The sequence below is a fragment of the Ranitomeya imitator genome, chromosome 4, assembly GCF_032444005.1.
Source record: "Ranitomeya imitator isolate aRanImi1 chromosome 4, aRanImi1.pri, whole genome shotgun sequence".
NCBI lineage: Eukaryota > Metazoa > Chordata > Amphibia > Anura > Dendrobatidae > Ranitomeya > Ranitomeya imitator.
In genome coordinates this window covers 519,856,100-519,873,394 of record NC_091285.1, presented here as the reverse complement: position 1 = coordinate 519,873,394, position 17,295 = coordinate 519,856,100, and the positions used below count along the sequence as shown (strand labels likewise).

General features: G+C 41.7%; 1 protein-coding gene across 1 annotated transcript in view; it reads left to right on the top strand.

Moving 5' to 3' along the window:
• The window catches only part of IL16 (interleukin 16), a 194,894-nt gene that overhangs the window by 120,950 nt on the left and 56,649 nt on the right, over positions 1–17,295 (top strand). The window contains exons 10-12 of the mRNA XM_069766113.1: positions 9,267–9,384; positions 15,393–15,525; positions 16,992–17,064. Of these exons, the coding sequence (XP_069622214.1) occupies positions 9,267–9,384; positions 15,393–15,525; positions 16,992–17,064 (324 nt within the window). The remainder of the gene's footprint in view (positions 1–9,266; positions 9,385–15,392; positions 15,526–16,991; positions 17,065–17,295) is intronic.

Sequence of the window (17,295 nt, the reverse complement as noted above, 5' to 3'; positions counted from 1 at the left end):
TTCTTCTTTAAGAGTCTCCTCTTTCCTCCACTCATTACCTGTAGTAATGGCACCTGTTTAAACTTGTTATCAGTATAAAAAGACACCTGTGCACACCCTCAAACAGTCTGACTCCAAACTCCACTATGGTGAAGACCAAAGAGCTGTCAAAGGACACCAGAAACAAAATTGTAGCCCTGCACCAGGCTGGGAAGACTGAATCTGCAATAGCCAACCAGCTTGGAGTGAAGAAATCAACAGTGGGAGCAATAATTAGAAAATGGAAGACATACAAGACCACTGATAATCTCCCTCGATCTGGGGCTCCACGCAAAATCCCACCCCGTGGGGTCAGAATGATCACAAGAACGGTGAGCAAAAATCCCAGAACCACGCGGGGGGACCTAGTGAATGAACTGCAGAGAGCTGGAACCAATGTAACAAGGCCTACCATAAGTAACACACTACGCCACCATGGACTCAGATCCTGCAGTGCCAGACGTGTTCCACTGCTTAAGCCAGTACATGTCCGGGCCCGTCTGAAGTTTGCTAGAGAGCATTTGGATGATCCAGAGGAGTTTTGGGAGAATGTCCTATGGTCTGATGAAACCAAACTGGAACTGTTTGGTAGAAACACAACTTGTCGTGTTTGGAGGAAAAAGAATACTGAGTTGCATCCATCAAACACCATACCTACTGTAAAGCATGGTGGTGGAAACATCATGCTTTGGGGCTGTTTCTCTGCAAAGGGGCCAGGACGACTGATCCGGGTACATGAAAGAATGAATGGGGCCATGTATCGTGAGATTTTGAGTGCAAACCTCTTTCCATCAGCAAGGGCATTGAAGATGAAACGTGGCTGGGTCTTTCAACATGACAATGATCCAAAGCACACCGCCAGGGCAACGAAGGAGTGGCTTCGTAAGAAGCATTTCAAGGTCCTGGAGTGGCCTAGCCAGTCTCCAGATCTCAACCCTATAGAAAACCTTTGGAGGGAGTTGAAAGTCCGTGCTGCCAAGTGAAAAGCCAAAAACATCACTGCTCTAGAGGAGATCTGCATGGAGGAATGGGCCAACATACCAACAACAGTGTGTGGCAACCTTGTGAAGACTTACAGAAAACGTTTGACCTCTGTCATTGCCAACAAAGGATATATTACAAAGTATTGAGATGAAATTTTGTTTCTGACCAAATACTTATTTTCCACCATAATATGCAAATAAAATGTTAAAAAAACAGACAATGTGATTTTCTGGATTTTTTTTTCTCAGTTTGTCTCCCATAGTTGAGGTCTACCTATGATGTAAATTACAGACGCCTCTCATCTTTTTAAGTGGTGGAACTTGCACTATTGCTGACTGACTAAATACTTTTTTGCCCCACTGTATATATATATGTCATTAGACACATATATGTATATATATTAATATTTTTTCCAGCGCTATACAGCTTGAAAGCCGGTAATTCAATTACCGGCTTTTTCTTTCTCCTTCCTAAAACCCGACATGATTTGAGACATGGTTTACATACAGTAAACCATGTCTTCTCTCCATTTTTTTTGCAGATTCCACACTACTAATGTCAGTAGTGTGTATCTGCAAAATTTGGCCGTTCTAGCTCTTAAAATAAAGGGTTAAATGGCGGAAAAAATTGGCGTGGGCTCCCGCGCAATTTTCTCCGCCAGAGTAGTAAAGCCAGTGACTGAGGGCAGATATTAATAGCCTGGAGAGGGTCCATGGTTATTGGCCCCCCCCCTGGCTAAAAATATCTGCCCCCAGCCACCCCAGAACAGGCACATCTGGAAGATGCGCCTATTCTGGCACTTGGCCACTCTCTTCCCATTCCCATGTAGCGGTGGGATATGGGGTAATGAAGGGTTAATGCCACCTTGCTATTGTAAGGTGACATTAAGCCTAATTAATAATGGAGAGGCGTCAGTTATGACACCTATCCATTATTAATCCAATTGAATGAAAGGGTTAAATAAAACACAAACACATTATTTAAAATTATTTTAATGAAATAAAAACAATGGTTGTTGGAGTATTTTATTCTACGCCCAATCCAGTCACTGAAGACCCTCGTTCTGTGAAAGAAAAAACATAATAAACCAACAATATACTTACCCTCCGCAGATCTGTAACGTCCAACGATGTAAATCCTTCTGAAGGGGTTAAAACATTTTGCAGCAAGGAGCTTTGCTAATGCAGGCTGCTCCTCGCTGCAAAACCCCGGGGAATGAGTCTAAATATAGATCAATGAGCTATATTTAGCTTCATTTGCGGTGAGGCGCCCTCTGCTGGATGTTCATAGATCGTGGGAAATTTCCTAGAAAGCTCCCAGGCTTTCTAGGCAAGTTCCCACGATCTATAAACAGCCAGCAGAGGGCGCCTCACCGCAAATGAAGCTAAATATAGCTCATTGATCTATATTTAGACTCATTCCCAGGGGTTTTGCAGCGAGGAGTAGCATTGCATTAGCAAAGCTCCTTGCTGCAAAATGTTTTAACCCCTTCAGAAGGATTTACATCGTTGGACGTTACAGATCTGCGGAGGGTAAGTATATTGTTGGTTTATTATGTTTTTTCTTTCACAGAACGAGGGTCTTCAGTGACTGGATTGGGCGTAGAATAAAATACTCCAACAACCATTGTTTTTATTTCATTAAAATAATTTTAAATAATGTGTTTGTGTTTTATTTAACCCTTTCATTCAATTGGATTAATAATGGATAGGTGTCATAATTGACGCCTCTCCATTATTAATTAGGCTTAATGTCACCTTACAATAGCAAGGTGGCATTAACCCTTCATTACCCCATATCCCACCGCTACACGGGAATGGGAAGAGAGTGGCCAAGTGCCAGAATAGGCGCATCTTCCAGATGTGCCTTTTCTGGGGTGGCTGGGGGCAGATATTTGTAGCCAGGGGGGGGCCAATAACCGTGGACCCTCTCCAGGCTATTAATATCTGCCCTCAGTCACTGGCTTTACTACTCTGGCGGAGAAAATTGCGCGGGAGCCCACGCCAATTTTTTCCGCCATTTAACCCTTTATTTTAAGAGCTAGAACGGCCAAATTTTGCAGATACACTCTACTGACATTAGTAGTGTGGAATCTGCAAAAAAAATGGAGAGAAGACATGGTTTACTGTATGTAAACCATGTCTCAAATCATGTCGGGTTTTAGGAAGGAGAAAGAAAAAGCCGGTAATTGAATTACCGGCTTTCAAGCTGTATAGCGCTGGAATAAATATTAATATATATACATATATGTGTCTCACTGACATATATATATATATATACCTATTCTATGTGTACACATTTATTCTACCTATTCTACTGTAAGCTGTCAGTGTGATTTTACTGTACACCGCACTGAATTACCGGCTTTTCTCTCTAACAGCGCTGCGTATTTCTCGCAAGTCACACTGCTTGTCCATGTGAAATCCGTATTTTTCACGCTTCCATAGACTTTCATTGGCGTATTTCTTGCACAGTACGGTGACAAACGCAGCATGCTGCGATTTTGTACGGCCGTAGAAAGCCGTATAATACTGATCAGTAAAATACGGCAGATAGGAGCAGGGGCATAGAGAATAATTGTGCCGTATTTTTTGCGAGTTTTACGGACGTAGTTTCTGCGCTCTTACGTCCGTAAAACTCGCAAGTGTGAAGCCGGCCTAATAGCTGTAAATTATTTAGCTGAGGCGATGAAAACGTAATCTCGGAACACTAACAAATACTCGGAGGTCACCCGAGCGTGCTCAGGAGTATATTCGCTCATCACTAATCATTAACAGATCACCATACAGGATCATGTAATCAGCAGCACATCTACAGTTTACACCGATGATGTGCTGCTGAGAACAATGATTTATGTTTCGACATAAACAATCCAATCACTCGATGAATATGCAGCATTTTGCTTGTTTAGTATAATACACCCCATAGTCCTCAATATATTATAATCTGCACTACAGCCGTCCATATTGTAAAATGCACGCCGCATAGTCCTCCATATAATATAATATGCTCCATAGTCCTCCATATAGTATAACACACTCCTCAGTCCTCCATATAATATAATATGCTCTCTAGTCCTCCACATAGTATAATACACTCCTCAGTCCTCCATATAGTATTATACACTTCCCATAGTCCTCCATATAGTATAATACATTCCCTATAGTGCTCCATATATTAAAATACACTGCTCAGTCCTCCATATAGAATAATACACTCCTCATAGTCTTCCATATATTAAAATACACTGCTCAGTCCGCTATACAGTATAATACACTCCTCATAGTGCTCCATATAGTATAATACACTCCTCAGTCCTCGATATAGTATAATACACTCACTATAGTACTCCATATATTAAAATACATTGCTCAGTCCTCCACATAGTATTATACACTCCTCATAGTGCTCCATATAGTATAATTCACCGCCATAGTCATCCATGTAGTGCAATTCACTTTCCATAGTATAATGCACGGCCCATAGTCCTCTATATTGTAAAATGCACACCCCATAGTCCTCCATATAATATAATATGCCCCATAGTCCTCCATATAACATAATATGCCCCATAGTCATCCATATATTAAAATACACTGCTCAGTCCTCCACACCACATAGTATAATACACTCCTCATAGTTCTTCATATAGCATAATGCTCTGCCATCATCATCCGTGTCATACAATTCACTTCCCATAGTATAATGCACCCCATAGTTCTTCATATAGTATAATGTATTCCCTATAGTCCTCGATGCAGTATAATGCAGCCCACATATAGTATAATTCAGCCACCCCATAGAGCATAATGCAACCACCCCACAGAGTATAATGTAACCCCCCCATAGAATATAATGCAGCCCCCCTCATATAGTATAATGTAGCCCCCTCATAGAGTATGATGCAATCACCCCTCATAGAATATAAATATAATACAGCCCCCATAGAATATGATGTAGCCCCGAATAGAATAGAATACAGCCCAGCTCCCCATAGAATATAATGTAGCCCCATCAAAGATTATGATGCAATCCTCCCTCATAAAATCTAATACAGCCCCCCATAGAATATAAAACAGCCCACCTCCCCATAGTATATAATGTAGCCCACCATAGAATATAATGCAGCCCCCATAGTATATAACTGCCTCCCCCACAGAATATAATATACCCCCATAATATATAATACAGCCTCCCCATAGAATAGAATATACCACTAATAGTATATAACACAGCCACATATTATATAACACAGCACCCCATAGAATATAATATACCCCCCATAGTATATAGCACAGCTCGCGTAGTATATAGCACAGCCTGCATAGTATATATAACACAGCTACTGTATGTAGTATATAACACAGCCCACGTAGTATATAGCATTAACGTAGTATATAGCACAACCACGTAGCATATAGCACAACCCACATAGTATATAGAAAAGCCCATGCAGCATACAGCACATCCACGTAGTATACAGCACAGCACATAGCATATAACACAGCCCACGTAGCAAATAGCACAGCCACATAGAATATAGCGATGTCTACATAGTGTATATAACAGCCCTGTAGTATATAGCACAGCCATGTACTATATAACACAGCCACGTAGTATATAGCACAGCCATGTAGTATATAGCACAGCCACATAGTATAGCACAGCCCACATAGTATATGGCACAGCCCACATAGTATATAGCACAGCCCACATAGTATATAACACAGCCCACGTAACACAGCCCACGGCAGATACCGGTATAGTTCAATGTGGCGGGGGCAGTCGGCGCTGGTGGCAGGCGGGCCCCCCTGCCTCAAAGGGGCCTCATAGCGGCTGCGTGATGTGCCGCTTGCTGGGGGCCCCTGGGGAGCAGGGGCCCTAGGCAGCTGCCTGCCCCTAACACCGGCCCTGCCTGCATGGGCCCCCCAGTGCCTCCAGGCCCCGCTGCAGCTGCACCGGTTGAACCGGCGGTATGTCCGCCTATGGTTAAAACCATTGGTGCCGTTCAAAAGTACAACTCGTCCTGCAAAAAACAAGCCCTCACATGGCCAAAAAATACCTCCAGGGTTAAGGGGTTAAAGAAGAATAAGGAGTCTTGGAAGTGGTGATTTGGCCACCACAGAGCCCTAATCTCAAAATCATGAAATCTGAGATTAGATGAAGATGCAGAAGTATTTGTGCAAGCCCACATCCACAGAAGATCTATACTTACTTCTCCAAGATGTTTGGAAAAACCTCTTGGCTGAGTTGCTTCAAAAAACAGTGTGCCATTAAAACAGCATCAATTCTTCTAGGTAGACTTGCAAATGGCAGACACGCCAAATATTGATTTGATTTACATTGTTTTTTAATACATACCTAAAACTTTTGTATTTTCTGTCACAAAACAAGGACATAATCCGCTCATTCTGAACACCATTTATTTTTTGTATTTGCATCTGACAACTGATATAAATACAGTGTAAGCTCAGAAGTCCTGTGACCCAGGTACCAAGATATATATCTTTCCTGTGTCATAAATACAGTGATAACTCTACCATATACAGCTCTAAATAGTGTCTAATTGTTGATAATAGATCGGGCTGCCCCCAACAATCTCTAAGGGGAGCCTAGTCTACTCTATATGATTTCATACAGTTACCATATCACTCAATGTGAATTGTAATAATCCCTGCGCTCCCTCTAGTGGTGAAGGCAGGAAGATGATGAAAATGTCACTTAATATTAGGGTATGCTTAAGCCCATTTAAAGTGGATCTGTTGACATGGCAGACAGATAATATTGAAGGTAGGCTTTAGCAAGCAACTTCCGTATAAACTCCTGAGATTGATATCTTGGACGCGGGAACAATGTGTCTAGGTTATTCCCTGTCATCATTTCTAAATCATGTAGACGGTTGACTGTGTACAAAGTGAGGGCACCAGAATACACTAAGGAAGAAGCCATGCTGGGGGAGATTGTGTGATGCTCAGATGGGAATTGTTTCATTCTGCCAATCATATGGATGATACATTTACTTGTACCTTAAAATTGTTGCACAGACCAAGTACTTCCCTTTATAAGAACAATATTGGCTACAAAAAAAAGGCTTTTCCAAAAATTATACTCCCCTGACTTGCAAAGATTAACAATAACAAAATCAAAATTAGCAAATCCCTTTCTTTCAGTAAATAAATAAATAGAAATTGTGCAAGTAAATAATATAGGGTACTTAATTAACATCATTTTGATCAAATAAACGTAAAAGCCAAGGTGACCCTATTCTGGCCGGTCCTCTCCTCTAGAATTAAGCCATGTGTCAAATGACGTAAATACTTGCAGGGTATTTGCTCATTTTGTTTTTATCTTAGGTTTCGTCTGTTTAGTGGCCAGTGTGAACATGCGCATACACGTTGCATTCATACCAGCTTATATTCCAGCTCATCTCTAGGCTTTTTTAATTAAAAATAACAAACTCAATGTTACTCACCCAGTAGTGCTTTAGCACCTCCCCTCTTTTCCAGTAAACAGTCTTTATTGGCTGGCTGCATCGGTGACGACACAACTGCAGCATGTGTGACCACTGCAACCAATCATTGCAGTGATAATGAGGTAATCAGGATGTGATCACTGAACCCAGTGTTTGGTAGCAGTGGTCACATGCACTACAGTACTGTAATTTCTATAATCGCAAGTTAACCACTAATCTTGTAGGATAGAGGATAACTTATTGATCTCTCAAGGTCTGACCATTTGGATTCCCAGCAAATGCGAAAACAGGGTTCTGGGTCTACAAGGACAGGAGAGCCCAGTACTGAATGGAACACATGTGAGCATGTGTAAGGACATGGACATACTGCCCACGTTCCTCATTGAAGACTCATGTATTGTTGAAGTGTGTATTGTGACATGCGTCATTGGTAATACTGCTGTGTACTTGTGTATTTGGTACTAGCCCAGATTGTGAGGGGCTAAGGTGAAGGGACAGACAGTTTCCAGAATGATAGGGCCCAGTTTGTTCTTGAAGCAAACCTAAAATCTGGACAGAAAGCAGTGCTGCATGATGTGGGTGCCCTGAAGTGAGAGGAGACCATGACAGAGGATAGCATGATCTTGAGTAAAGAGGAAAGAAAACTGACAGAAGGACGGAGCGGGCATTTTGAGACTGGTCTTGAGAGACGACACCTAACAGCACGGCCCCCAGTTTATAAGTCATAGAGGTAATGGACCAGGTTGAGAATAGGACTCTCACTTACTGGACTATGGTATTGTGCTGGGTTGTGGTGAATGCAGATGAACTAGTGGAGAACGAAACCAAGTGAGATAAGAGAAAGGAACTGAGACTACTGTATGTGTGAAAATGCTCCATATGGTGACGGAAACGTTCATTAAACTTTGTATCTGTTAACTTGGTGGGGCTTATGTACAAAAGATATCATTCAGTAAAAAGTTTGTTTTTTACTGGTGGTCTTCGTCATTGAAGTCCTCAACATCTGGTCCTGGCCAAGCAAAGTCGTCGGTAACATGCAACCTGCAAGGATGTAGCACCCCTACAGTGCAAGTCCATGCAGCCAGCCAGGACCCCGCTATCACTCGCCACGTTACACATGCTTGACCTTTGTTCATTGTCAACCGGACTGCCAAAAATAGTCGAGCACTGCCCTACACAATCTCTGGGAGTCCATAGACAAAGGTCAAAAAGGGTCACCTGTGCTCCATGATTGTGGGGCCTTACAGAAACCCTTACTTGGTTATTTGGGGCAACATTGTCAAGATTGCTAGGGATCCTGGCAGTCAGACCTCCAGAAATCAGGACGTTTTCCCTTACCCAATGAATTGTAGATAACTTGCAACTCTTGGAGTGACACTTTAAGAAACCCTATTGCTTTTAGGTCGGTGAGGAGGCTTATTTTTAATTTTTTGTATACTAGATCTTCATGTGTACATGTATGTTGCTAAATGCCTCTTACTCCCCCCCAAAAAAAAAAAAATAAATATAATAATGCTGTAATCTAAATGTAGAACTTAGTGTGTTACCCATGATGATATCAAAGATGAGTTTATAAGGGCTCAGTACGGGTCACTTTCTGCATTCACTTTGGATTTTAAAAAGAGGAGATGCATAAGAAAAAAAAACATCATTAACCCTTTTTTTTTAGATAGATTTGACTGATAAATACACTACAAAATTAAATCAGAAACTGTCCTGTATGAGCCAGAGCAGATACAGGCCTGAGCCGTGCCATGCTGTCCTGTAATGTTCATGTCCTTTATTTCCCCAGAGTCTGGAGTTGGTCTGGGCATTGGGTTGTGCAGTGTTCCAAACTGTGGCAGCATTTCTGGAATATTCATCCATACACTTTCTCCGGGCTCTATGGCCCACATGGATGGACGTCTAAGGTAGATCTTTATTACTGTCAATAAATATATACGAAATGCAGCAACTAAATGTGTGTCATGCACAAAAGGGAATATTATTATTGTTATTTTGGCTATATCTCTTTCAATTATACAAGTGGTGTAAACAATAGGTGATGATAAACTCATTTATTTACTAGGTATCGGTTATTTATATCTGCTGTGACATTTTCTTCTGGTGTTCAGCAATGAAAAGAATGCTCTCTTAAAGGGAATCTGTCACCATGTTTTTTGTTGCTACCTGATCTGAGAACAGCATAATGTAGGAGCAGAGACCTTTATTCCAGTGATGTATCTTTTACTGGCATGTGTGTTTTATTTTTATTTTTTTTTATAAAATCACTATTTTCTCTGCTGCAGATCTAGCAGTTCTCTGAATGCTGAGCCCTGTATAATTCCACCTACACCACCGATTGGCTGCTTTCTGTGTACACTGTGCATAGGCAGAAACCTGCAAATCAATGATGGGGCCAGGTTATACAGGACTCAGGAATATGGAGGACTACATGGAAGGTCATCTAATTATAATCCCCTGCTGATAAAACAGTAATTCCATCACAACTACAACAAGCAGCCCAGTAAGTGATACATCACTGTAACCAGGGTCTCTGTTTCTACATTATGCGGCTCTCAGCAGAATAATTAAATGACCATACAAACATAAAGCTACCTAAAGTGCACTGCGTAATTCAAATCCTGGAATAACTCATACAATTCAAGAGATGACATTGACTACTATACAGACAACACATATAAAAAATCTACGCCTTTGAATATTGTGGCCAAATTGAGTAAGATAATACAATTTTGATAGTACATCTCCAATAAGATAGTATGTCTCATGAGACGCAAAATTGTGTTATCTTATTGACCACAATATTCAGAGACTTAGATTTTTAAACTTGTTTTCTATATACAGTATTGGTCATCTCAATTCTATGAGTTATTACAGGATTTGGATAACTTGGTGCACTTTAGGCTACGTTCACACTAGCGTTGTGCGCCGCTGCGTCGGCGACACAACGCACAACACACGCAAAAACGCAGCAAAACGCACACAAAAACGCTGCGTTTTGCGACGCATGCGTCGGTTTTTGCCGAAATTTGGACGCAAGAAAAATGAAACTTGTTGCGTTTTCTTGGTCCGACGCTAGCAGCAAAAAAGACGCATGTGTCGCACAACGCAACAAAAAAAAACGCATGCGTCCCCCATGTTAAATATAGGGGCGCATGACGCATGCGTCGCCGCTGCGTCGCCCGACGCAAACGAGCATAACGCTAGTGTGAACGTTACCTTAGTTAGTAGTTATATGTTTGTACAGTCGTTTAATTATTCAATAAAGGTTAAGTTTTATGAGTAATCACTTTCTCAGTGGGTCATATAGCTTACTATCCATCTGCTTAGCCTGACAGTAAGGACACCATCTTCATCAGGTCTGAGAGATCTGTTTAATAAAGTATGCAGTTTATATTGTGAAAACTGATGACAAATACTCTTTAACCCTTTAACAACCTATGGCACACATTTTTATTTTCGTTCGATAGGACATAAGCCTGCTCTCTTACCAGGCAGATGCTGGCTTTGTTGTATAGCCTGCGGCTGACTGTAACTACAGCAACTGAAACGCGCTCTGATGGTTATACAGTAATTTAGCCATTTACATGGGTTGTGCCACCATAGAACATATAGGTAATGCTGTAGAAATCATTTGAAGAAATGCTTTTGTAAATTAAACATTTTACAAATTATGCCCCATTCAAAATATATGTACCGTATTTTCCGGCGTATAAGACGACTTTTTAACCCCTGAAAATCTTCTTAAAAGTCAGGAGTCGTCTTATATGCCGGGTGTTGTATTGTCCGCCGGGTGCAGACACCAATGTGTATATGGTGGGTGGGGGGGAGTAGTCCCGATGACGAAGACGGGGCGTCTCACAGGAAAGTGTGAGTGGAGTATCCCCCATTACCTCATTGTAGCTGCGGCGTGGGGTCTCTGTGCTGGGAAGCGGCGGTGGCTGCTCCTCTTTGTGCCGCGTGGGTGCTGTGCTGTGGGGCAGCGGCTCCTCTTCGTGCAGCGTCGGGGCTCTGTGCTGTGGGGTGGCGGCGTATCTTAGTGCAGAGTCAGTCGGGGCTCCTCCGGCATTTCCTCAAAGATTGGAGGCCCCGGCAGCTCCATTGCTGCGATGCGGTGGTCTCCGGGAAAATGGCCGCTGGGGGCAGCGCATGCTCAGATTCAGATCTCGTCCCCATCTGCACATCTGCACTAAGATACGCCGCCACCCCACAGCACAGAGCCCCGACGCTGCACAAAGAGGAGCCGCCGCCCCACAGCACAGCACCCAAGCGGCACAAAGAGGAGCAGCCGCCGCCGCCGCTCCCCAGCACAGAGACCCCACGTTGCAGCTACAATGAGGTAATGGGGGATACTCCACTCACACTTTCCTGTGAGACGCCCCCTCTTCGTCATCAGGACCACTCCCCCCCAAAAGGCACATTAGTCACCGGCCCTATAAGACGATATACGGCGTATAAGAAGACCCCCGACTTTTAAGAAGATTTTATATTTTAACTGGAAAAGTTGGGGGGTCGTCTTATACGCCCAGTCGTCTTATATGCCGGAAAATACAGTACCTTTGAAGGTCAGTATGGCGCCCCCTAGTGATACCATTACTGATATCTATGCCCATCCATCTAGCCTTCTAGGCCAAACATGCGCAGTTCCTGCTCCCTTTCAACTGGCCATGCAGGTTGGAAACATCCCCATGTCAGTGCCCCCAGAAGAAGCACTTTGCAAAACGGTGCTCATCAGGCGTGAAGGGAGGATCTCAGCTCCATATTTCTACTGACATCAGCATCACTTTCTCTACATGCATACACCACTACCTCTTATATGTGCTAAATACATGTGTAATCACGCCGTCACATGCAGTGGTCATGCTAATGTGATTTTCTAAAGGTACCGTCACACTCAGCGACGCTGCAGCGATATAGACAATGAGCCGATCGCTGGAGCGTTGCTGTTTAGGTCGCTGTAGAGACGTCAAACACGGCAACACCAGAACGATGCAGGAGCGATCCAGTGACGTAACGGCGACTCACTTATCGTTCTCGCTGGTTGTTGCTCCATGTAAAACGTTGCTGGCATCGTTGCTTTTGATGTCAAACATGACGATACACGCCGACCTGACGACCAAATAAAGTTCTGGACTTCTAGCTCCGACCAGCGATATCACAGCGGCATCCAGATCGCTGCTGCGTGTCAAACACAACGAGATCGCTATCCAGGACGCTGCAACGCCACGGATCGTTGTCGTTCTCATTGCAAAGTTGCTGAGTGTGACAGTACCTTTAGTGTATGGAGGAAACTTCCTTTCTAATGGGATTGTATTGTCTCTAGCTTCTAAGATCCAATCCCATTGTCTTTTGGACAATAACTGATGCTATCAATCACACTTCATTTAGGTAAACCTTTACCCCAGCCTGGAATATTCATACCCACTGGGGTTTCTAACACTGATTTATATTTTCAACAGTGTTTTTGTGATACTTCAATCCTATTATCTCCGTTTTTCCTCCCTTATCCACCCTCAGTTTACCTAAACTGCTGCTCCCTCTCTTCCCTATTGGAGGCTAAGTCGCCCTGTCTTTTTCATGTTTTTTATAAATTAATGTTATTTAATAAAGATATTTATTTTAACTCCACTAGAAATTACTTCTTGTGTTTATGGTACCCATCCATAATGCATTATGTTAATTCAGGCTTATGTATTCAGACTGGAAGGTCCATGGTTATTGGGCCCTTCCCACATTAGATGCCCCAATTTTACCGCTTTGTCTGGCTCTTCCCGATTGCCCTGGTGCAATAGCAATCGGGGTAATGGTGGTTTGGGTTGATGACAGCTGTGATTTGCCAAAAATCACATCTGCCATCAAGTCCTGGGGTTAGTAATGCAGAGATGTCTATTAGACACCCCCATTACTAAAGCAGTAAAAAAAAAATACAGAAAAAAACACTTTATTTGAATAAAGATTCCCCCACACCTCGCTCACCAATTAATTGGGGGAAAAAATCCTATGCATGTCTGCAGTAATCTAACGAATCTGAAGTAGTCCAAAAAAGGTAACCTGAAAAACAGAAAAAAAAAACAGAACTAAACACAAGGGACTGTCCCTCGTTCACAATTTATTACCCAAAATGTTGCCGCGCAGGTCTGAGGTAATCCACGTTCCTGGCAGCATAGTGACCACTAGTCATAGGAGCCGGTGAGTGACTTCAACGCTCGTCATCATTGATGTAAGATCAGAGACCTGATGCCTTCACTGTCTCTGGAGCAGATTCCTCAGATGTAGTGAAATATAAATCCTTGGGTCAGATTTAGTCCTGTGCGGAGTGTATAATAAATGTGTATTCTGTCTCTTCTTGATGTGAAGTCGCCTTTTACTATGACAGCTTTCATATTGTTTATGTTGTGTCCTGGAGCACAGAAATATTTAGCAGCGGGTAGATGTTTTTTTGTTGTCTGTAATCGTGTGGCGATGAGACCTCATCCATGCTTCCAGTTTCTGTACTGTTTCTTTAACATAGAGACCCACAGTAAGATACTTTGGCCATAATTCATTGACGTAATTACGCCAGAATTCCAGCGTAAACTGCTTTGAAATGTCACAGTTTTTTGCACACTAATGTGCACACATTCAGGATTTTTCGCATTTTTTTTTTTCACGATAAAAACGCATAAAAAACGCATACATATGCATCCTATCATTTAGAATGCATTCTGCAATTTTTGTGCACATGATGCGTTTTTTTCCGCAAAAAAAAAAACGCATCGCGGTAAAAAAAAAGCAGCATGTTTATGAATTTTGCGGATTTTTCGCGTTTTTCCCGCTATTTAATGCATTGGGAAAAAACGCACAAAAAACGTGCAAAAAACGCATAAAAACGTGAAAAAAACGCATGCGGATTTCTGGCAGAAATGTCCGGGTTTTTGTCCGGAAATTTCTGCAAGAAATCCTGAACGTGTGCACACACTCTTATAGTTGCACAAAAATGTTGCAACGTTTGGTGTTTTCACTCCAGTTTCTCATGGCTAAGACAGGACAGGGACACGGTGGGGGGCAGTCGTGATGCCTCAGCTCATCTAGCACATTACGAGATGTGGTATTATTACATACTTAAGAAATCTTACTCCAGTTAGGGACTGTAGTAAGATCCGTGGCACATCACACACATCTGACTCCGACACGCCTCCTCATCAAGACCAGTGAGAAATTTGCTGTTTTTGATTAATTTGGCCCTTGGTCCACAGAATTAAGCACACCACATTGGATATAGAACATGTGAATGTCCCAGTTTCTTATAAATGCTATATTGACATGCTAAACCTCATGATGAAAGAAGTACCGTATTTTCCGTTAGATTACACCCAGGCAGGAAGCTGCTCTGAATCTAATACACAATAATATTATATTGTGTGAAAATTATATGATTTATTCTGCATACTGAATAACATGTTCACACTAATGGGAAACTCAAATTTTCACTTTCAGTATTGCTAGAGGTTCCCATTTTTTCATTAAATTACAAAACACTTTCTCATTCTTCCTGTTTTACACGGTGTACAGTAGACTTGGTAATATGATTAATCAGCAGATAATGCGTAGAATCTGTAAAACTAAGAGTCCTCTGCCCCCACTGGTGCAATCCATGCAGCCACACAGTGGCCAAAGTGGTAAGGGGGCCGACTTCCACCTCCAAATGAGCAAAGAACTTTTGTCTCAGACACCTCCTTGGACTGTAAAGGGCTTATATACTGGGCCCTTTTCTGTCTGTGTCCACAATACCACTCTAGTCCTAGGAGCCTTGTCAGATATCTGTTGTCAATAGGTACTCCAGCAATAATGACAATGATTGATTTAAAAAAAACACCATCATTTTATTATTTAAAATCTTAATTTCTTTGCATTTTTAAATTTATTTTTATTTCAGAAAAGGTGATGAAATTGTGGAAATTAATGAACATGTTGTCACAAACAAGTCCCTGAATGAAGTATATGCATTTTTAAGCCGTTGTCAGCCTGGACCAATTGTTATTCTGATTAGCAGACATCCAGATCCTCAGGTAACAGAAGTCATATTAAGTTATGAATAATGATGGAGTTAATGTAAATATCTCCCACCATTGTGTTGTGCTTGCAAGGTGATAAAGGAACCCAAGGTAACCTATAAGTAACTAAAGGCCTCTCTTTCACATAAGCTAATGTTAATGTCCATGAATCCACTACCAGTAGGACACTGAACAACAATGATGTGCATGGCAGTACTGCAAGGAGAAAGCCACTGCTCTCTATTAAGAACATTGCTGTCCATCTGCACTCTTCTAAAAATCACCTGAACAAGTCAGAAGACTATTGTAAAAATATTGTGGGAACAAATTAGACAAAGATAGAAGTGTTATGTTTGTAGGAGAAAACAAAACGTTGAATTACTTCATACAAATCTCACATTATCTGTGAAATAGTGTGGTGGTTGTAGTATTATGGTTTGTGTGTGGTTTGTGTCTCTTTTCCTGCATCTGGGCCAGAACGGTTTGCCATCATTGATGGCACGATAAATTCTGGATTATACAGCAATTTCTAAAGTAACACATCAGGACATATCCCATGTTGTCCCCGTCCCCAAGAACCAGATGGGGTATATTACTAATATTACCCTGGATGGAGGAAAGGAAGATTTACTACAAGACCAATATTTCTAATTATTCCCACGGCATGCTGAGGTAAGTGACAGAGTGACCGGCTTTGTGCTCCGTCACAACTGTTAACAGTATGGGTGTCTTGAGAACATTGATTCTTTTAACAACGTAGCAGACAAGGCAGCCAACAACCAGTCCGGCCCTTCTGGCATTTGCCAGAATTGCCAAATGGCCAGTCCAGCCCTGGTGAGACGTGCAACAAGACAATAACCCACAGCACACAAGTCCTTTTATAGAAGAATGGCTAAAGAAGAAAAAGTTAGTTTTTTAATGGCCAGATCATAGTCCCGATCGAAGTACTTTATAAATGTTAAAGAATGACCTGAAGTGAGCAGTTCATGGGAGAAAACCCACCAATGTAATAGAATTAAAGATGTTTTGTAGGGCGAAATGGGATAAAATCCCTTCAAGTCGATGTGCCGAACAAATCAACAATTTCTTGATGTTTAGATGCCATTATTTCTGCACAAGGCGGTCACACGAAATATAATATTTAAAGCTAAGGTTGACATCCTACTGCCCCTCACAGACATGTGATATTGGATCGTTTAATTTTCTGCAATAAAAAAGTGAAAGTCTATGAGTTTTGACTTAATGTTTGATTTGTTTCTATTTATCTACTTTTCGGACTTGTGTGAAAATCTGATCTAGGTGTAAGTAAAATGTACGCAGAAAAATTTAAATGCACATGTTTTACACCTAAAATCATTTATTTATCACAATAAATACACAATTTATTCTGATAAAAGAATTAGGGTATGAGAACATTATACTGTATATGTAATTGATAAAAAACATACATTATTGTTAATGTGGTGTTTGTTTTTGGGCAGATCTCTGAGCAACAGTTGCAGCAAGCTATGGCTGAGGCCGTGGAACAAGATCATCCTCTGTGCAATACGGAAGGTAATATAAAGCCTGCATCTAAAACAGTAGTACAAATAAGACCAATGAAATACATGAATACAGTAATAAGATCCTTGACATTGCAAGCAATCTGCTGACAGTCAAGTTGTTTAACCCCTTCATGACCTTGGGATTTTTCGTTTTTCCGTGTTCGTTTTTCGCTCCCCTCCTTCCCAGAGCCATAACTTTTTTATTTTTCCGTCAATTTGGCCATGTGAGGGCTTATTTTTT